At 35.3% G+C, this 22,566-nt stretch overlaps 1 protein-coding gene and 1 pseudogene across 1 annotated transcript; both read left to right on the top strand.

Annotated features, from left to right (window-relative positions):
* The first annotated feature begins 13 nt into the window (after positions 1 to 13).
* On the top strand, positions 14 to 3,126 carry LOC127994563 (eukaryotic translation initiation factor 3 subunit B-like; annotated as a pseudogene).
* Positions 3,127 to 4,289: 1,163 nt separating this feature from the next.
* si:dkey-26i13.8 (kinesin-like protein KIF19) lies at positions 4,290 to 17,644 on the top strand. The gene is made up of 21 exons (XM_052583029.1): positions 4,290 to 4,879; positions 5,776 to 5,856; positions 6,974 to 7,084; positions 8,462 to 8,549; positions 8,827 to 8,963; positions 9,084 to 9,209; positions 9,347 to 9,439; positions 9,539 to 9,640; positions 10,584 to 10,736; positions 11,114 to 11,236; positions 11,730 to 11,886; positions 12,160 to 12,322; positions 13,092 to 13,269; positions 13,470 to 13,740; positions 13,849 to 13,970; positions 14,279 to 14,412; positions 14,513 to 14,600; positions 14,892 to 15,260; positions 16,265 to 16,436; positions 16,667 to 16,774; positions 16,894 to 17,644. The coding sequence occupies exons 1-21, from the start codon at positions 4,838 to 4,840 to the stop codon at positions 17,046 to 17,048; spliced, it is 2,973 nt and encodes a 990-aa protein (XP_052438989.1). The 5' UTR covers positions 4,290 to 4,837; the 3' UTR covers positions 17,049 to 17,644.
* Positions 17,645 to 22,566: the final 4,922 nt, after the last annotated feature.

The raw sequence follows: 22,566 nt of genomic DNA, 5'->3' as shown, positions 1-22,566 counted from the left end.
CAACACATACAGGATGTTAAATGGAAAATGCTGCAAACTGTTAAAGCTGCCAAAGTACTTTTTGCTAATGTGTTTGTATTATTGCTAGACCATGGGTTCTCAACCAAGAGACCAGGGCCCAACTTGAGGGCCCCAGCAAACTTCCAAGGGCAAAAGTGATTTAAATAAGATAAATTATATAATTTGAAAAAATCTGAAAAGGGAAAACATAAAAATAAATAAATGTAAACTGATATCATATTTCTTAATTCATTCCCTCAACAACTGTCATTATTATTTAAGAACCAGGATTCCCACAGTCTTGGAAAACCTGGATATTTTGATAGTGTGATTTCGAGATTGTGGTTTCAGGTGAAGTGCTATAAATTAATATAATATTAAAAAGGCATTTTTCTAGTTATGTCATATTATTATGTTATGTTTATTATATTATTATGTTATATTTAATATAATAAAATATATTATATTATAATGTACATATTATATATATATTTAATATAGTATAATATATATATTAGATTATATAATTTTTTATAATGATATAATATTATGTTATGTGTATTATTAAGGGGTTTTTGAACGTTATTAAAGGCAGATAATTCATCCTAGGGTTACTTTAGTATCATTGAGATAGTAATGTAATTTGTAAGAGTTTTTATTTGACATTTTCTGTTTTTCATTTTAATAAAAAATTTATATTTATCATTTTATTTAAATTTTAGTTCTTTTAGTAGTTCAAGATAAACAAAACGAACATTTGAAATGATGCTTTGGAAAAAAAATTAAATTACAAAATGCAACACTAAAAAAATGTTTTCTTGTCCAATAGATATTTTTCTTGGTCACCGGGAGACAACATTATTGCCTTTTGGGTCCCAGAAGACAAGGACATTCCAGCCAGGGTTACGATCATGCAGTTCCCATCCCGTTTAGAGATTCGGGTGCGGAATTTATTCAACGTGGTGGACTGCAAGCTTCATTGGCAAAGGCAGGGTGACTACTTGTGTGTGAAGTTGGACCGAACACCCAGAGGAACACTGGTGTGTGTTTGTGTCTGTAGAAAGTTCTCTATTAATTTCAAAGGTCAGATTTCCCCGATTTGTTTTCTGCTCTTCAATAGGGTGTTGTCACAAACTTTGAGATTTTCCGCATGAGAGAAACAGGTTCCTGTTGATGTGGTAGAGATGAAAGGTAAACAAGACCTTACGTTCTCTTAAAGACCACAAAGAGCATTTAATAGTATATTGGACTAAATGGAACATCTGATCTTTATTACAGAGCATCATTGCATTTGCCTGGGATCCCAATGGCGGTAAGTTTGCAGTACTACATGGAGAATCACCCAGAATAAATGCCTCATTTTACCATGTCAAAAGCAATGGCAAGATTGATCTCATCAGTAAGTGCCAATATTTTTTTTAAAGATGTAAACCTAGATTAATACATTTAATACTATGTAAATATATGTTACCAAAGTATTATGTTTAATTTTGCAGTCAAAAAAGTTGTGTGTGTCTGTGTATGTGTATATGTATATTCTGTGGTTTTCCAGAGATGTTCGATAAGCAGCAGACCAACAGTATCTTTTGGAATCCTCAAGGTCAGTTCTTGGTACTGGCAGGATTGTGCAGGTTAATTTATATATTATATTATGTTATATTATATTATATTTAAGAATCATACCGTTTGGGGTTTGTATTTTTTTTTTTTTTTTTGACAGAAGTCGCTTACACTTTCCAAGGCTTTATTTATTTTACCCCCAAAATACAGTAAAACAGTATTTATTCTGAATTATTATATTTTAAAATAACAATTTTCTGTTTTAATGGTTTAATTTTTATTTTTTTCCTGTGATGGCAAATTTGAGTTCTCAGTCTTCAGTGTCACATGATCCAGAAATCATTCTAATATGCTGATTTGATGCACAAAATTCCGTATTATCATTATTAAAAGCAAATTTTCAGTATTCTTTGATGACTAGAATATTTAAAATAAAGGAATTTATTTGAAATAGAAATGTCTGGTAAATGTCAGATATTTTTCTTACATCTTAATTGCTTGGCTCATACAGGATATATTTCTCTTTTTTCTGTGCAGCATGAATGGTGCTCTTGAATTTGTGGACACTTCAGATTGAACCATTTTGTATATCGCAGAGCATTACATGGCCTCTGATGTGGAATGGGACCCTACCGGCAGATATGTGGTGACTTCTGCTTCCTGGTGGAGCCAGGATTTGACATGTCCACTTCCTCAAGTTATTATATGTTTATCCTCATAATGTTTTTTTTTTTTTTTTTTTTTTTGCATGAATTTACTTACTCTGCCTACAGGTGGACAATGCATACTGGCTTTGGACATTCCAGGGAGGTCTTCTGCAAAAGAACAACAAAGAAAGATTCTGCCAGTTGTTATGGAGACCATGTCCTCCTACTTTACTAGGTCAAGAGCAAACAAAGGTGACAGCCTTGTCTACTGTTTACATTTGTAACATCTACACCATTTTGTACAGCTGTGAAGGTTATAATAACTTTACCCAGAAAACTATACAATAGAGGCTCTCCACATTTTAACAGGCAATTAAGAAGGACCTCAAAAAGTACTCAAAAATCTTTGAACAAAAGGATAGACTGAGCCGGTCGAAGGCTTCTGAGGTCAGTTGTTGTTTCTTCCCCTTTGCAAATCCTTATATATATATATATACATATATATATTTACACTCATATTATAATTTTTTTATTTATTTAATATTACAATGCTTCCACAATGCTTTTGATGCAGGAGTTAGTGGATAAACGTTGTTAGATGATGGAAGAATACAGCCGATACAAAGACAGTGCCATTCAGCTTTACAATCAACAGAGGGAGCTGCACCTTCAGCTCAGAGGAGGTGAGAAACACTGTCCTTTCTTCCATAGTTTCCCCCTTAATTCTGATTCTCTCGCTATAGTCCTCATACTCTGCCAACATACCTTTCCAATAGTTACAAGTTCACGAGTTGCACTGAATTATCATCTCTCAGGTGTGGACACAGATGAACTGGACAGTAATGTGGAGGACTGGGAAGAGGAAACCATTGAGTTCTTTATCAATGAAGAGATCATTCCTCTCGGAGATCTAGAATAGACCTACACAGAAAGCACTACTGTTTCCAGCTGTAAGACAAAATTATCACCCCAAGAGAGTGCCACCGGTCCATAACAAGTGCTTTGTATGACAGATACACCAAGTATTTTATATGCGCAGTTATAATCAAGCTGGTTTTATTCACAGTTGAGCAAAAAGTTCACACAAGTGCATAAACAAATATCAAAAGGAAGAAATATTAAAGGAAGCAAAAACCAGACTGGTATGATTCTAGTCAGGTTTAATCACTTACATGACATTTTAAACAGACAAATTATTGTTTAAGTCAAAATCAAATCAAAAACTTTTAGAGCGCAAGTTAACACACTTACTGATTCTGCTGAGAAGGGAAGTTGTTTGATCCTAATATGAATTTAAGTAAGAGCTCATATTCTTTATAATCCCCCTTCATACAATTTTCTTGTAGGATTCACTGAAAGGAGTAAAAGGCAGTGATTTATCATTTGCTATTCTTACTGACAGAGCAAGATACTTCTCAATAACCAGTGGGACTGTTTTGTGGACTATTTTGTCTCTAAAGAAAACATGTCTGATCCAAGAGAGGGATTTATTTAGTACTGTGGTCTTGTCTTTCGTATAAGAACATGTTTTTTACTAGGGAAATCTTTTCATAATGCAATTTTTTCCCACCATCATTCCAATGGAAAATGTATAGACATCATGGAATCGGTTCGTGCTGCAGTATCAGGAGGAATAATGTCAAATCCAAACTGCACTTGTACAGGACCATTCTAAAATTAGAAGGGAATTTTAACAAAGTAAAATCTCACAACATTTGATAGGCAAGTATAATTTATGAATTTAGGTATGACGTGTCTAAACAAGCATCATAAAACATTTTATATTTAAGAAATATATATTTAATTTACTTAATGTTTTATTTTATTTGAATTTGCCACAAACCGAAATTGTTTTAAAGAATCCATACAAACTTACAAGATTGTGTGTGTACTCCTATGGCAAATGTAAGTGACTTGACGTTTCTCCTGTGGTTTAATTTTGTTAAAACACTATTTATATTTTTATTAATTAACTAATTATTTTTTTCAACGTTGTGTTTATTTTGTCCAAAAGCATTGCGTTCATATCAGTCCCGCCTCTCAACGCCCTAAACACCCAATACTTGACAAAGTAGTGATTTTACAGCGGCGCGGCCATTTTTAATTTGAATGTGCGAATCTTCCAGTGACGTCGCCTCGTTGTTTTACCTGTGTGTACATCTCTCCATGGTAACAGTAACCGTTTCCTCGCGCCAGCACGCGCTGTGAGTGGCTTGGCTGGAGGGCGGAAATACCGTTTAAACTTTTATCCTTCACTTAATAAATCCTTCACACTCGTTTACTCCTGAATATCAAAGTAAATATGATGATGACTATGGTTTGGAATGACAATTTTTTTTCTTTTAGCTTCTCCTGAGAGGATGGGTTGACCCAGTCCCTGCTTGGGTTGTTTGACAGCTCTAGGGGCTTTATCGCCGTTAACAACAGTCCGCTGGTGACTCGAAGACCTCCGCAGGGGCCAGCACACAGTCCTGCCTCAAAATGAGATTACCCAGTCATCAAGAAGATTAACTAACCCACGTTAAGTCACCAGTATATTCTAGCGTGGCTCTAGCTGAGGCGTATTTTGATCTCGTCCGTTAAAACAGGCTGTGATACAGCACAGGGTTGAAGTCGCTTGGAATAAAAAGATGAAGGACTTGCCAGAAGAGTGGGAGGACCATCAGCTCACGGTAGGCTGTCAAAGTTTTCCTAATGCACCACAGTTCATTCAACAATAACGTTGAACAACTGTCAGTGCGAATATTACTTGGCCTGTATATTTTTATGCATGGAAATGAACAGGCTTCTTCTAGAGATGCATGATAATGTGGCTCCTTTGGGACAGGAGAGGGTAAACAAATGAAGAGAACGTTTCTGTTGAAACAATTTTAACACTCTATAATAACATCCATTAATAAGTCACTACATCAATCTTTGCAGACATACTGTACACATTAAAGTGGCAACAAAAAAATAAATACCTTTTGTGGCAGGGCATGTTGTCACACTGAATGGCAAGTTGTCTAAAGGGAACCTAGTGTTTATTGACAGATTCAAGAGGGGAAAACAATTATACAATACAATTATATACAATTGCAACATAGTTAATGAAAACACAAGTAAGGAAAAATGATTCACAACAAATATGAAACAGCACAACTGTTTTCAACATTGATACTACAGTAATAAGAGAACCAATTCAGCAGATCAAAATTATTTCTCAAGGACTGCAATGGGTTATAATATTTGAAAACATATAAACCACATGTGACAATTTGCCCTGACCTGACATACCCTTGTCTTGAGAACACAGTTAAACTTTAATTTAATACAGGTGTTTATTAAAAAGTTGACAGTTTGCTAATTTGATATTAGTGGAGTGTCAAAACTATAGAGTTTGAGATATAACACTAGTGAATTGACAGCTAGCCCCAGTCTCCTATAGTGGTTAACAGGTCATTTGTTTATAAAGATTCTAATTATCACATGAATCAAAATTTGATATTGTTGATATTCTATGCACCTAATTTGATGAAGGGAGAAGTTATGTTTTTTTTTTTAAATAAATGATGTACTTTGATTTAAGGTTGCTCTGCGCATCCGACCACTGAACGATGCAGACATCGAGGAGGGTGCAACTGCAGTGGCGCACAAGATTGACAGACAGGTTGGAAAAAAACAACAAACAAAAGAAAACACAAAAGACCACTGAGACACATGTCCAGCATTACTTTAATAATTGTTTTCTGGAATGAATATCAACTGTTTACATTAGTGACTTTTGACCTAGATAGGAACATGTAGACTTGTGACAACTAGCCCCTGTATCTAATATTTGTGCAAATATTACAGGTTTTGGAAACATGTGCATGATGTTCACAACTCCTGATTCTGTTGCAGAGCCTGTCATGATGAATGATGGTCTAAAGACCTAATCCTCTCTTTCATCTTCAGTAAATCCTGTTTACAGCCAGTAAATAAGGTTTACTGTCTTCTTTGCTTATGCTTGATGTCTCAGGATTCAAAGAATCATGCTGCAGACATTTCTTTGTATGCATAATCATGTCAATATTCTGATCATATTTTTCCAAGCACATTTATCCAATTCCAGACCACATCAGTCATAATAATTCATGATTTTATAAGATATACATTGCTAATGAGGGAGAGTGTAGCTTCACCCTGTTTTCAGATGTATGATCATAAGGCATGTTTTGGCAAAGTTGAACAAGCGGGGGAAAAAAAGAGTCATGACATTGTAAAATTATGAAAGAACGCATCATTCTGAGGTTTGCCAAAAAGGAAAGGTGTGAATTAAGTGCAAAAGTAGGTGTCGGCAGAAATAGGTGTCAGTTTTTCAGAGAACTTGCTAAGGGAAGGAAGGCTGAAACACAACCAATACTGTATTTAATAAGAATCCAGGTCAAACAACACTATATGAAAGATTTGTCTTGCCATCTACACTACCATTCAAATGTTTTGGGAAATTGGGAAAACAATTTATACTTTTATTCAGCAAGAACACATTAAATTGATCAAAAGTGACAGTAAAATATGACAAAAATATGTATTTAAAATAAATAACTGTTTATACTAAACTTTAATCAAATAAATGCTGTCTTGGTGAGTGTATGAGTGATTAAAAAAAAATACTTTTGAATAGAAGTGGACAGTGACAGAGTGTCTCAACATATTGCATAATATGTAGTCATATATTTTGCATATAAGTTCATGTTTAAGAGTTGATTAATATTTTTTATTTAATTTTTAATTACGGTTTTCAGATGGTGGTGTTGATGGACCCCTGTGAGGATTCTGAAAATGTCCTGAGGTCCAACCGCTCACGTGAAAAAACATACATGTTTGATGTGGTATTCGACTATACTGCCACCCAGGTCAGTAGTAGTTGCTGCTCTTCCACACAAAATATTTTTTTGTGTTTGTGTATGTCATGGGATACTTGATCATTGTCCTTCATGGTCACTGAAAATTTAAGGGGCAGTTTCTTTAAAGTGGGGGTGAAATGCTCGTTTTCACTCAATATCCTGTTAATCTTGAGTACCTATAGAGTAGTACTGCATTTATTATATTCATAAGAGAAAGATAGTCTGTACCGATTTTTCCCGGAAAAACACGACTGGCTGGAGGCGTGATGTGTGGGCGGAGCTAAAGAATCACGAGCGCGAGTAGGCTTTTGCGTTGAGAGCATTTGGAAGCTGTGACATTACCGTGAGGAAAAAACCATCCAAAACAAACCATGGCTAACAGTCAGATTCAGCGTATATTTATGATCCAGAATCAGATCCAGAGGCTGAAATTAAACAAGAGCAGCAGCAGCAACGACGTCTCTATGTGGTATGTACTGAAACTGTATATATTTGCTTAGCGGTTTTGGAAAATGACTAAGTTCCACTTTGTCGGCCTTTTTTTTTTTTTTTTTTTTTTTTAAGCTGTACATGTGGAAAGTGCAGTTTGATGACAACATCGCATGTTGTTTACTTGATGTACTTACGCGGCGATAGCTAAGTTAACAACACAGAGATATTTGAAGCAGTTTTACTCACCGCCTGCGGTTCCAACACACGATCGTTTTTCGTTGGGATTGCATTATCCTTAAGAAATAAACGATGTGCAAATCCGGCGTCAAACTGGGCCTTGTTTGTAAAACAAGCATCTTCGAAATGCAGGGAAGAAACAAAAACACTTGCACAGCTCCGTTGATGCTCTGTACAAATAAACTCCATCCACTGGTCCCTTAATGCTGTTTTTTTTTTTTGGTAATCTGTGCAGGGTTGTCTTGCCCTGGCAACCAAAAACACACTCCTTTTGTGACATTTCGCGACGCTCTCGCTCTGATCAGTGAATTTCTCGTCTCTGCTCTGCTATACGGGAGCGTACGCTCTTCCGGCCGAAGTGCCCTTAGGACCCATATAAGGAAATTCCGCTCCATCTAACGTCACACAGAGCCATACTCGAAAAAAACTTTCCGAAACTTGTGAAAAACCGGAAGGAGTATTTTTGGAACAGAAATACTCCTTCAAACGTACAACTTAATTTTTGAAACTTTGTCCATGTTTAGCATGGGAATCCAACTCTTTAACAGTGTAAAAAACTCAGTATGCATGAAATAGCATTTCACCCCCCCTTTAAAGAAAGTCATCGGTCTTGAGATTATTTGTGTGTGTGTGTCTTAAAGGTCATTTACATTTTTAAAAGATTCAGCATGATCACAGTGCCAGACCTCCATGTTATTTACTTTTTCTTTATTTCAGGAGGATGTTTATGTGGCAACAACAAAAAACCTTATTGATGGTGTGATTGCTGGTTATAACGCCACAGTCTTTGCATATGGACCCACAGGTAATGTTGATATGACGTTTTCTGTTTGGTGTTCGGATAAAAATTCACATGCTGTTCATTCACATTATCCTAAATTAAAATTCTTCTAAAACAAACAAACTTTGAAACTAATGGGATAAAAAAAAATGAAAATGCTAATTTTAGACTGATCACTGAGTGAGACCTTGCCTTACCATTGATTGTGTCTGCATATGACCTCAGATCAGACAAGAAAACCCTCTAAAATTAAGCATTTAACTAAGTAGAGAAACATTTTCTGCTTTATTTAATTTTTTAGGAGCTGGAAAGACATACACTATGTTAGGATTAGATTCTGAGCCTGGCATTTACATCCGAACACTCAATGATCTCTTCAGGGCCATTGAAGACAGCACTGAAGATTTGGATTGCAGTGTTTATATGTCATATATAGAGGTCAGTTTTAGTGTTTTGTAGATATTAAAAACTATTACATCAAATTTGGTACTGTCCTTTTGAGACTTTACAAATGGAGTGTGTCCTGAATGCACTAAAATCTAATGAACTTCTTTGCAGATTTATAATGAGATCATCAGAGATCTGTTAAATCCATCTTCTGGATACCTTGAGCTGCGTGAGGATGCCAAAGGGGAAATACGAATCGCCGGCATCACAGAATTCTCTACATGTAATGCTAAAGAGGTACTTTTTAATAGCCTACCATACACTACCTTTTACTTTTGCTGCCCATTCATTTCCTACATTTTGCCTGTTTTCTCCTTATTATCTCCAATAAAGGATGATGTTTTTCTGAACTTGGTGTTTGCCTGTGATTTTAGATAATGGCTCTTTTGACCAAAGGAAATAAACAGAGGACTCAGGAGTCAACAGCTGCTAACAAGACATCATCTCGCTCTCATGCTATACTTCAGGCAAGTCTAGAACACACACACACACACTAAGCATGTACATGACCTCAAATTGGCACACTGTAGTCTGAGTGTGCATCTGCTGCTTTGTCTGCTTCACAGGTGACAGTCAAGCAAAAGAGTCGTGTAAAGGATATCAACGAGGAGGTCAGGGTGGGGAAGCTATTCATGGTAGACTTGGCAGGAACTGAGCGAGCATCACAGGTATGTATATCATTGCTCTTTTTTGTTGTTTTTGATTGCTTCCACTGTCCTCATTTGTAAGTCGCTTTGGATAAAAGCGACTGCCAAATGAAAAAAATGTAAATGTATGTGCTGGTGTTTTTATGTGCTGAATTGGAAATATAAGCTTTCAAATTCAGGCCTTGACAAAAATAATTACCCAATGTTCGGGCCAGTTGAAAAAATTTGTCACTGGTTCGATCAGGCCACTGCTGCACCATCATGAAAGTTTATCATTTGCATGTTTTTAAGCGTAGTTAATTTAAAAAATTCAGACAAATACATACCAAAGTATGTCAAAATACCAGTCTTGGCAAATAACTTTGTAGCTTTAACAATATAAATAATTAATTTATACAGTGGGGTACAGATGTTCTGGTCAAATGGCCTGTCTTTGTTTTATTTTAACCGATCTCTGTTATGGGCCAAAATGTAATTTGTTGTGAAATATTGCAAAGTCTGTAAACAGCCTTTAACAGAGGCCAGAGAATTGTAAAATTTTATTGGTATTTAAAATGTTGGTTTCATATAAGCTTATTTATTAGAATAAAAGATAACATGGTTCAAAAACAATAACCGCAACTATTAATTTGTTTTTGTGGCAAGGTTAATGAAAATGTTAGCAGGGCTGGTAAAATTTGTAACCGATTAGAATCCTTAGCATTGAGCCCCTCCTCAGGGAGGCCAGATTTTATAGTTCGACACCCTTCCTCATCTTTCACCGAAATTAATATTTAAGCTCTTCTGGCCTTCATTATTCATATGCGTATAATGTGAGACTGATGAAGGAACTTGAGCATCTTACATCTCATATGGCAGCCAAAACATCACTCTTCATTAGATTCAGACATTCTTACACAGTTGTTTTGTCTGTGAACACCAACAGACAGTCTTATGTCCTAAAGCACATATTCTCTTTGCTCAGACTCAAAACAGAGGAAAGAGAATGAAGGAAGGAGCGCATATAAACCGTTCCCTGTTAGCACTGGCCAACTGCATCAATGCCTTGAGTGAGAAGGGTGGGAAAGGAGCCCAGTTTGTCAACTACAGAGATAGCAAACTCACTCAACTTCTTAAGGTGAGCAAGATGTATGGACCATGGACCTATTTCCACCAATAAAAAATAAAAAAGTCATTGTAACTTTCTATCTCACAAGTCTCAGAATTGACAAAATGTAACTTCAGAATTCTGAGATATAAATTGGAAATTGTGAAGAAGTGAAGAAAAAGTCACATTAGCATTTTTTATTTTTTATTTATTCTGTAATGGAAACATGCTTGAGTCTGGAAAGTCCAATTGTATGATATAATTTAGATTTTTTTTTTCACAAATTGTAGTTTTTATTTTGAACTCTCAGAGTTGAAAGACAAAAAAGTGTGAAGATATAAACTTAAGCGAAAAATGTCTCACACAATATTCACAAACTCCTTAACAGAATTTGATGTGAATTTCAGGATGCTTTAGGAGGAAACAGTCGTACAGTCATGATAACCCATATCAGTCCTGCTAGCTCCAACTTTGAAGAGTCAAGAAACACACTGGTTTATGCAGACAAAGCCAAAAATATAAGAACCAAGGTAAACACATACTTAATAGTATTTGTCTGGACAATGTGCATTATCTAGATGATTATTTTAAACTATTTACCAGGCAAAGTATAAAACTACTGTTTTAATATTTAAAAGTCGAAGAAGTATCACACAAAATAAATGAGTATTAAAATAAATTAAATTTAGGTTTATGAGGAACTGTTCATAAGTTGTGCTGAACTGCTTAATATTTGTGTAGATGCCGTGATATATTTTTCTTCAGGATTCTTTGATGAATAGAACATTTGGAATAGTAGTGTATATTCCACTAATAAAGTATTTTCTGTTAAATTTTAACATGATTAATTCAGAATTATATTGAAAAGATTCACAATTATTTTGAAATTAATCATACAGTATGTGTTAATGAGATCTCTTAATTTTCAGTTTCTGATCACCCTATTGTGGTTGTATTTGTGATTTCATTGTGTTGAGATGCAGTCAAGATCCTCTCTTGCTATTCTGTTTCAAATTCTTCTAGGTGAAACGCAATTTGATGAATGTTTCATATCACCTGGCTCAATATACAAGAATTATTGCTGAACTACGAAGTGAAATTGACCGACTTCGTGCAAAGATTGACCAACAGAGTCAAGAGCAACAGAAAGGAGAGAAAGCAGACATTCATGAAATTCAAGGTTGTGTTCAATTTAGATGTTGGTATTTGGGTACAGTAGCTGACAAATAATATTGAAATAAACGTTTTTATTTACATCAGGATTTTAGGTTGAAATATACGTACTCTCTGCTTGAGTTACGCACAAACATTATTTTCTTAGTAGTTTGTTCAAATCTTTAACTGCAAGTATGAGCAATAATATTTTTTTTTCTTGAAATAGCAGTTACATTTAAAAAATTTAAGATTTTTTTTTATGATTGCCATCTGCTTTCTCTGTATGGGCTGTCTTTAGCTGAGGTGGAGCAGTACAGTCATGGTGAGATGGCTTTACTGCAGGAGCAGCTCTTGTCTGCCTTCAGGGAGCAGATGGAGATCAGGCGCAGCCTCATGGAGCTGGAGAACTGCAATATGGAACTTCATATAGACACATCTAGACATCTGCTCACCATATCAGAGTAAACACTTAAACATACAGACAGAGTTCCAACCATCAGTAATTCTTCAATTAGGGACAGGATTATTGTAGTTATCTAAAACTAAAACAGTTTAAAAATAATAACGTTAATGGGATAGTTCACCCAAAGATTACAATTTTGTCATCATTTATTCACCTTCATATTGTTCCAAACCGATATTATTAATTAGTATAGGAACTTCTTTCTTCTGTTGAATATATTTTGATGAATGTTGGCAATCAGACAGTTTCTGGTGGTAGCCATTGACTTCCATAGTATTTTTTACCATACTATAAAAGTCAGTGGCTACCGGCAACTGTTTAGTTATCAACATTCATCAAAAAAAAATCTTCTTTTGTGTTCAGCAGAAGAAAGTAAAGTTTGGAACAATTTGAGGATGAATAAAAGCAAAAATTTAATAAAATGAAAAATATAAAAATCAAAAATCAAAAAGAAAAACCTTTTTAAGGATTTATGTTTAATGCCTTATGTTATTTTGTCTATTTAATTATTTTTTCTGTGTTTTTAAGAGTGTTAAAATGTAAAACATTTAAATTTGAGTGTGATTATTTTGGGCTTGTCATCCAAATGTCATTATCACCTTACTGATAAAATGAAAAAATTATAAGAAAGAAAATAAATGTTAAAACTTTAGTGTAGTAAAACATACTATACTCCTTGTTAAAAATAGACCCCTTCCCTACAGTATTATAACTTTTTCTTATTTTCATCTCACATCAACCCTCTTTCTCTTTCCCTCCTCTTGTAGTTGGGAGCGTGACAGAGCACGTGCCCGGCAAGGGAGAGGGAAAGTAACTGAAGAGAAAACAGACAGAGATAAGGAGGAAGAGCAAGAGAGTGGACCAGAGGAGCCACAGTTTGTCACAGCAGCTCGAGAGGAGATTGGCCCACTACTGGCTGAACAGAGAAAGACAATGGAGCTCAAAGTAATTATGTTCATTTAGTAATTAAGACTCGTTTTAAAGGAGTTATGAATGCAAATGGAAATCTGACTTGACATGTCAAGCAGTAACAGCAGTACTTCATATAAAATTCTCATATTTTAAAGCAAGCTGTTTTACGTTTTCATCTTAAACAAGCATCTTTTTTATGGTTATTTCCCTATTGGTTTCTACCCTCTTTTCAGCATGAACTGGAAGAAAAATTAATGACCATGAAACTGAAGTCATCTAAGATTGAGGAGTTGCTTCCTAAACGCATAAGTAACCGTGAACAGAGAGACATACTGACATTGCTCTGCAAGGTTCATGAGCTGGAACTTGAAAAAACTGAAATCCAGTCAGCTGTTCTCTGTAAAGAATATGTTCTCAGGACAAAAGACTTCATCATCCAGCGCCATGAGCAGCAGCGGACGCTCTGTGATGACATCATACACCAGCAGAAGGCTCTAATTGAAGGTGTGGGTCACTGACACGGGTTGATGTCTTTAAAGAGACAGATTATAGCATCTGACATTATAAAGATCAAATAGATCAAATATTTGTATTCATTAATTCTGTCCACAGATCAAGGACTTTGTGTACCTGAGGAGTTACAAGAGCTTTATTCACTGTACTTTAGTGAATTAAGTGATGGAAGCGTCGACCAAATTGTCAACCTTCACACTTTTACCACAAACCCCAGAGTTGTGAGCGACACTTGTTATGTTTTCTTTCATCTCTTCCTTTCTTTCTCATTTTCTTTTCCCTTTTAAATTGCTTTTTTAAATAAGTCTCTTCTTCTCACTGAAGTGCATTTATTTGATCAAAAATACAGAAAAAAAACCCCAGTAATACCGTGTAATGATTATTGTAATATTTTTGCAATTTAAAACAACTAATTTCTATTATAATATGCTTTAAAATGTAATGTAATTTATTTCAGCAGAAATTACTTAATTACTTATCCCAAACTGTTGAACAGTAGTGTGTCAATGATTTATTTCTGTTTATACAGGATAATTCTCTTATGATTATGGCCAGCCAGATGAGACTTGATGTGATCTCAGCAGAACAGCAGAACAACAGGAAGTTCAGTCCTTTAGATAAACACCCCTGTGATTCTTCTTCCTCTGGGCTGGATTATGACAGGTAAAGTATGTATTGAGGAAAGTAGACTGCATCGTTCATCTGGAATAACAACAGATTTGGTATGTTTTCATCTATCTTTTTTATATCTTCCTTATCATAGTGACAGTAACAGAGTTTTCAAACCGATGTCTAAACCTCAGCCACAGAGACAGCACCACTTATCTTCTAGCCCAGCTCTTTCAATAAAGGTAAAAACACAGACGCGCTCATAGACCCTGAGCCATACCACCTGACAGTGTCATCTCATCTTTTACTGTGTAAACAAATGGCATTATATCAGATAGTCTCACAAGAAACACTTCTGAGTATCAGAATTAAAATAATCCATAAATTACTCAGAAAATATCAGTCAATTAATTCAAACAGGTAAACATGAGGGTAAACAATGATCTTAATCAATGTTGAAATAAGTATTTAATTGATTTAGATGGCATAGCAATGTACAGTAGTTTGAAATGTGGCTTAATGTCTTTGAGCAGGTTTGTGCTGTTAAGGGTTCGACTCCCATTTGTCCTACTGAAGCTGTGAGTCCAGACACTCTGAGGGAAATTGTTAGTGACACCAAGAGCATCTCAGTAATTGCTGCGAAACGTCGCTCACACCTAGCGAAGGCGACCAATTCCAGAGTGGCCGGTTTGGCTTTGACCACAGGGCTCAAGTACTCAGTAAGTATGGACAGTCTAGTTTCTACTTTGGCAGAAGAGTCTTCTGAGGTCAAAAGAAACACCCCAAGACATGGAGGCAGGTCCCAGTCGAAGCAGGACTTAAAGACAACGGAAGCCAGAAGAGAGCTGCCTGAGAGAAACCAACACAAGAAACGGTCCCGGTCTTTTGAAGCAAGCAAAAGGGTATGAGTGTATCTATGTGCACCTCCATCTCTATTGTTTCAGTGAGCTTTGGCTATCATATATATATATATATATATATATATATATATATATACACACTATCATTCAAAGTTTTTATTAATACTTTCATTCCGCAAGGATCCATTAAATTAATATAAAATATCACAGTTAAGGCATTTATTTATATGGCTACAAAAAATATATATTTAAAATAAATGGTGTTTTTTTTTTTTACTTTCTATCTATCGAAGAATGCTGAAAGCAAAATGCATCATGGTTTCCACAAAAATATTAGGCAGTACAACTGTTTTCAACATTGAAATATTTCTTGAGCACCAAATCAGCATATTAATATGATTTCTGAAGGATCATGTAACACTGAAGACTGAAGAGTAATGATGCGAAAAATTCAGCTTTTACATCACAGGAATAAATAACATTTTAAAATATATTCAAGCATTTATTTTAAATGATAACAAAACTCTTCACTATATTACTTTTTTTCATGCTGAGCGCGAAGGTGTTTTTTTCTTGGTGACTAATACCGACCAAGCATCACAGCCTGCTTGTACTACGACAGAACAACAATGGAGAGTTTTGCTTGTCTGCGAGTATTCAAGTCTTTACCAGATGGAATTGCCGGACTACCATAATATTGTTATGAAAAATAATGCTTGGCGAAACATTTAATTCTTGATGCATCTGCCATATTACTTCAGCAGATATCGCATGTCATAGCAACCAAAAGAAAATGCTGTGCTCTCAATCACTCACATCTGGGCGTTTTCAGCAGAGCGCCGGGCATTTTCAGATGGCTAGAAATGCTTTGGTGGACTTGCGTGGCTACAGTGTGCTCTTGTGTTTTTTTTTACAGTGGGTTGCATGAGAAATTATAACCTAATTGAATTGAGCAAACAGGTGTCTATGTAAAAAGATGGGAAAAACTGTAAAGCTCAACTTACATTATTGAAGAGGCTGCTTAATTTTATCTGTTTTTACCACAGCACATACAAAAACCAAGACAAAACCCTTCCAGATATCCAGCTTTGAAGAGCATTTCAGACAACAGGCTTGTGCGACCAGCATTAAACGTGATCCAGCCACACAACAGTGGTGCTGGAAACCCTGCAACACCCCCAGTAGCTAAAGTGAAAAACACTGTCTCTCAATTTACAGGTACAGAACTGCTTTCCAAACTCAAGCAAACTGTTATACAGCCTAGAATATGGATGTAACCTTTATTAGAAAATGGAGAACTTTGAGTCATTTATCCATTAACACAATTGAGTTTTTTGTTTTTTTTAACATGGGTGCCAAAATCGGTGTGTGCTTCTTTCATGCTGTATATCTGTGAAACAGGCCTAAAAATGAGCAAACTGTGAAAAAAAAATTATATATGAATTTAGGTGAAGTGCAGCTTGAGAAGTTAGAGATCAGGGGAACACCACCCAGCATTATCCATCAAAAACACTCTGATGTCAAACGAGGACAGACAACCTACAAACGACACCAAGGTAAAAAAAAAAAAAAAAAAAATCTTGCTATTTAGCAACATTCTTTTGTTTTTAGTTGTGAAATTAGATGGAAGGATGTGATTTTTGTATTCCAACTCAAGTTATCAAATTTATTTTAGGCCTAGGAGATGTTTCTTACTCCAGCAATCTCCTACAGCAACCAGGCAATTACAAGAAGTCCACCAATGAAAATCCTAGACAAAAAGGAATGACCGATGTCAACAGAAAGAATGGCAAAAAACCCAAACATCCTGTAAAAAAGTCATTTGTCTGAGTTTTTCGTTGACATACAAGAGAATTTTTTTTTCACTGAAATGTACAGCTGAGACTATGTTATGCAAGTTATTTGTCTTTGCTTTGAAACTGACAATACATACAAAAAAAATGTGGATGAATAATTTAAAGCAAATTTATTTGACGTGAAAGCATATAAATGTATATATAAACATATGTTTGGAGATAAAGCATGTTTCAGAATAGTTCAATTTTTTTCTCTAAATGTACTGTGTAAACTTCTACAAAACTGATGAAATGCTTATGGCTTAATTTATTTATTTATAAAAAAAAAAAAACATAAAGAATAATGTCATTTGTCAAAGTCCATATTGGTTTCTCCAAAGGAAAATTAATTACTTGGATTAAAGTTAACCACTGAACTGGCATGCACACAAACTGATCCCTGATCAACTTTAATGAAATTGTGTCTGGTGTTAAATAACACCGGGTTACATCGCTGTTTAAATTCACATTCAATAATATATATATTCTTCGTCTTTTTTTAAATTATAAGCTTGTAATAATGTTCAGGTCTTTTGTGTTTGCGTCATAATGTCACATCTGTATACATAAAGAAGTCTGGCAGAAATGTTACTTACTTGTTCTGATGAAATTTTTTGGTGTGACTTCTTATTTTGGGCAAGCTTTCAAGGTGTAGCGTAGCTGTAATTCTGAAGTAAAGCAAATATCCGGACTGGTGTGCTAACTAACAGCCTACACACACCTACATCAGAAATCATTAGTTTCATCCCTGCTGAGGAGCCTGCTGATGCATAACCACATAAAGAAGGTAATTCTGCAAATAACATCTCGGTTACATATGCAAGATTGGTTTTTGGACGTTTCTAAGCGTTTATCTCTTACGTACACGTAGCCTTGTGTCTGTCGCTGTGTTTGACAGGAGCTTGTGTGGGTGCCGTCCCATGTAAACTGCGTTAGAAAGCTTGTGCTGTAGGGGAATGAGTGCGTTTGGGTCTCTGTTGGTCGCTATCTCACTATCCATCTGTCGGTCTATCTATCTATATACTGTATCTAGTCTATCTATCTATATATATGTATTTATCTATAATCTGCGTTCTGCGCTATCTGAATTCTCCAAGAACTCTCGTCTCTCTAGTCACTGTCAATGCTCTCAAGGCGGCTTTGGTAAATGGGCTAGGTGCACAAGATGGCACAAGATGGCGCCGGTGAGCTTCAGCGACGCGAGTGTGTGCGTACTTATTTCCGGTCTTGCGACGCTCGCATTGACTGTAAGGGAAACTTACATATGAAACTTGGCTAGATGTATATAATTAAAGATTTTCAAATTTAACAGCCGATAGTGGTATATCAAAAACATGGGGAAACATCCTCCCTATATTTTGCGTACCTCTGTGTGGAAATTCATCAAGATACAACGCGGAGATTGCTTTATTCTTCTGTTGATTATGTGGATCAGCGTCAGTTCAGGTCCACAGGGATTTCTTTTTTCAAACACAAACCTCTCAAATATGCAATACTTTTCATTTTCGAAGAGCTTGTTTTGTTCTGTTATGTAAGATAAATGTTTCTGACTGTCAAACGACGCACAGAGATTTCTGATAAAGCGTTTTATTAACTTTATTTGATAACATAATTTGTAACTAACTGTACAATTAAACGTAATATAATTATGGTAGGTTTGCCTTAAATAAAAGATCGCTGTTTGCATGTGTGTTTTTATCTGGTTATTTGTTTTGTGAAAGATCTGCAGCATAAATCATTATCTGTCTACCAGTAGCCATTGTTATTGTTTTGCATTAATTATCAGATTAAACAGATATTAAAATTAGTCACATATTTTTTACTGTGTAAAATAATCTTGTGAAAATAACGATGAAACAGACTGATGTATGTGTACAATTGAGAAATGGATACTTCTGAAGATAAATCGCAGCCCACGTCTCACGAGGTAAATATTTAATATAAAAAATAATAATAACAATAAGCACAACCGGAAATACCTACGCACACACTCTGGCAAGACCGGAAATCCAAGATGGCGGAGATATGCAACTAGCCCATTCTCTCCCCAACGTGACATGATGCAATGCATTGTGGGGGAAAGGAGACCGCTGTAAGATAGTACCTATTTTTTTTCGTATTATATTCCGTTTTGTGATACCCAACAACATAAAATCGATGGATAACAGTTTAAATGTTTATTACCAACAAGCAAATTGCACATATTCGTTAAAAAATGAACCTTGCAACACGGCCTTTAAGGGAATAACATAGTTTAATATGAAAAAACGGTGGAGTATCCCTTTAAATCAACTAGATGTACCATTATTTAATAAACACTAATAGCATCGCCTATTAATACAACCACAATAATGTAACTCAGAATTGAGAATTTATAAAAAGGTATTTAAAAATTAATTTTAATTAGAAAATAATTCAACTGTAAATGCTTTGCGGAACAAGTATTCTCTCCCTAATGAGGATTTCTACAGACAGTTTGGCCCTGTAATGTTTCAGCGTTATGCAAATATTTCAAAGTCCCCTGACTCTGTTCAAGAAGCCTTCGCCGCAGGTATCAGATTGTCCTTTACTCACTTTATTAAGTACCTGTTAGATCCACAGACTGAAAAGGAGAAGCCTTTCAATGAGCATTGGCAACAGATGTACAGACTCTGCCATCCGTGCCAAATTGACTTTGTTGGGAAAATGGAAACACTTAATGAGGATACAAAACATTTGTTGAAGATTCTTGGGATGAAAAATCAGATTTGCTTTCCCCCAGGGTACCGCAACAGGACAGCTGCTAACTGGGAGCGAGACTGGTTTGCAAACATTTCAGTAGCTGACTGAAGAAAATTGTATAATCTTTATTAAACAGACTTTAGATTGTTTGGATACGATAAACCTGAGACACTTCTGCATGAGTGACAGAGACAGTTGTTCTTTAAAAGAGATTACATGAATATAATGTAAAATAAAAGTGGATTGTACAGATGTTTGGTACCTAAACAATAATATTATTACAATATTGTTTTTTTATTATTTTTTTTTCTTCTTCTTCTTTTACTAAAACAGTGGTTTATCAGGTGGACATTTATTCCTTTATTATTAAATTAAATTATATCCAGTGTTGCCTTCATAACAATTTTGCAGTACAACAATTGTACTGTTATCCCTCACAGCCTCGTTTTTGTCAAAAAACAAAACAAAAAAACATTCATACTATTCCGATAAGGTCTACAGACCAGACCAGAGCATTGATTTGTTTTGGCCACAAGGGGGCAGTGTGTGTTTCAGTTGATTTATTTCAGAGAGTGCCATATACTAAAGCCATGTGAGCAGCACTGAAATTTGACAGAACTTATTAATATTTAATGCTAGGAAAAAATCTAATGTAGAATTTATGAAATGATGCATATTTTGAGGCTAAGGCCAAGTGGAGAAATATGCAAATTAGAGGTTCCTGTTTTTATTTTAAACAAGACATCAGTAAAAAGAAATATGAATAATATGTTCATGAAAAAATGAATTGTTCTTTTTTTTATCTAATATGCTACTAGTTATTTAAATGGGGTTATGCAATGATAAATAATGGTACTGAGTGTTTTGTTTTTAGTCATATTGCTTCATTACAAATAAGGAGATCAAAATGTCACTGTAAATTCCATTTAAAAAAAAAAAAATTGTTATGTCCTCTTTCCCCAACTCTCTTTAGTTCTCTATCAGACTGACTAGAACTGAATAGTCTGAAAGGTCAAGGGCATATTCACCATGGAGTCAAGCCTTCTGAACTACTGTCCTCTTCATCTTGCCTACGCTTCTGCTGTATGACAGCTTGAAAGGTTGTGTGGCAGGTTCTTTTAAAGTTGTCCCCTCTATGAGATGCTTTAGAATAAAGGTCAATACTAATGGCCAAATTCAGTCGTCCACAAGAACAGGATGCAAGTACACTCTTGCTTCCTGTCCATGCTGACTCATGTCCATTATTTCTTTCTTTAGTTCAGCACATTCTTTCGCACCCCTCAAAAGGGATTGTTGCTACATAATGTAAATCAGTGAATAAACTAAAATAAGAAAAAGGGATTGCTAGAAAGCGTGCAGATCCTGTTTCTTGAACTTTCTGCTTACAGTAGACAAAACAGGGACTGAAAAACTTAATTAAAGCTATTGTTCAATTAGTCTGGAATTATTTTTTTTCTGTGGGGTTTTCAACTGTCAGAACTTTAGAAAATTGTCTAAATACCTGACACCTGTCTCTATCGGATACAAGCATGAAGTCAAAAGCAAACAGAATCTATTATTATTATCACTGAAGCTTTCTACACTGGATACCGGATACAGATGCGCATTCAATTTCTGAAATACTCCACATGCTTGAGCTACTCCCGACAACAGGATAAATGGAAGAGTAAAGGAATGTTTGCTATGACCAGCACATTAGAAACTCTAATGCCTTCAGAAGATGCGCAGCAGCAAGAATAAGTGCAAGCAATTGTTTTAGAAACGAGGCACAGTGAATCAAAAAAAAAAAAACCTAAAGGTTTTGACATTTACATATTTGGATAGCTCAATTTTAATTAGATTCTCATTTAATGTCTCGACAAGCACTTTCCCACAGAAAGCAGTAACAGGAATGTGCATCTTGTGTGATGTGATGACAGCTGCTTCAAATGATACCGAGCCAGAAACAGCAAATTTCACTATTAGATGAGCAGAATTAAAGAAAATATGTTTCAATATGAAACAAATATACTGTTGTGTCTGTGAGAGGAAGCATCCAATGAAAGTTCTTGTTAGTCCATCCTAAAGAGATTTGCCCTTGCTTAAACCATTTACAGAAATAAGTCACCCAGTCCTGATTTCAGGCCTACTAAATGTGCACTGACAGAATCAATACATTGCTCTTTAACTTCTTCAACCTTGTGACGTACAAATCTTGTGCGTTCCTGCTTATATGTGAGCAACTGTTAGGATAAGTCTGCGTAGGTGTGCATTGTGTGACTTACCACTGGCTTCCGGCACTTTCCTTTTTTATTAGTATTTTAATTATTTTTTAAACCAGCAAGTATATATCCCATGGCTAGAGGCAATGCTGTGTCACAAGCCAGCGACGTACCATTATGTTCCTCCACACATATGGGATAAAATCCCAGCGGGGGTGGTCAAGTCTGTGGTTTTCTCGTGGAATTGTGCTACTTTTAAACTGTTGCCATTTTTCCCCCGTGGGTTAAACGTTTGACATATTATATAAATTATATTTGACTGAAATGTTTGTATTGAAATATTTTATATTCTATCAATGATAAAACTCTGGTAGGAGCCTTTGAGCTGTGTGATCACTATGATATCGTGATGTTCAATTTACATAACAGTGACTGTAAAAATATGTATTTTAGGTATGGGAATTGCATATTTAGAATTTTGATAGTTGGGATATGATCTACTTTGGGGCTATTTTTAATTGATACCAAGACTTGGCAACCCAGAAGCAGAAATGCATGAACACACACACAAATAATATATATATATATAAG

Source organism: Carassius gibelio, chromosome A1 (assembly GCF_023724105.1).
Source record: "Carassius gibelio isolate Cgi1373 ecotype wild population from Czech Republic chromosome A1, carGib1.2-hapl.c, whole genome shotgun sequence".
NCBI lineage: Eukaryota > Metazoa > Chordata > Actinopteri > Cypriniformes > Cyprinidae > Carassius > Carassius gibelio.
The sequence above is the reverse complement of the archived record's forward strand: the minus strand, read 5'-3'. Positions and strand labels throughout refer to the sequence as shown.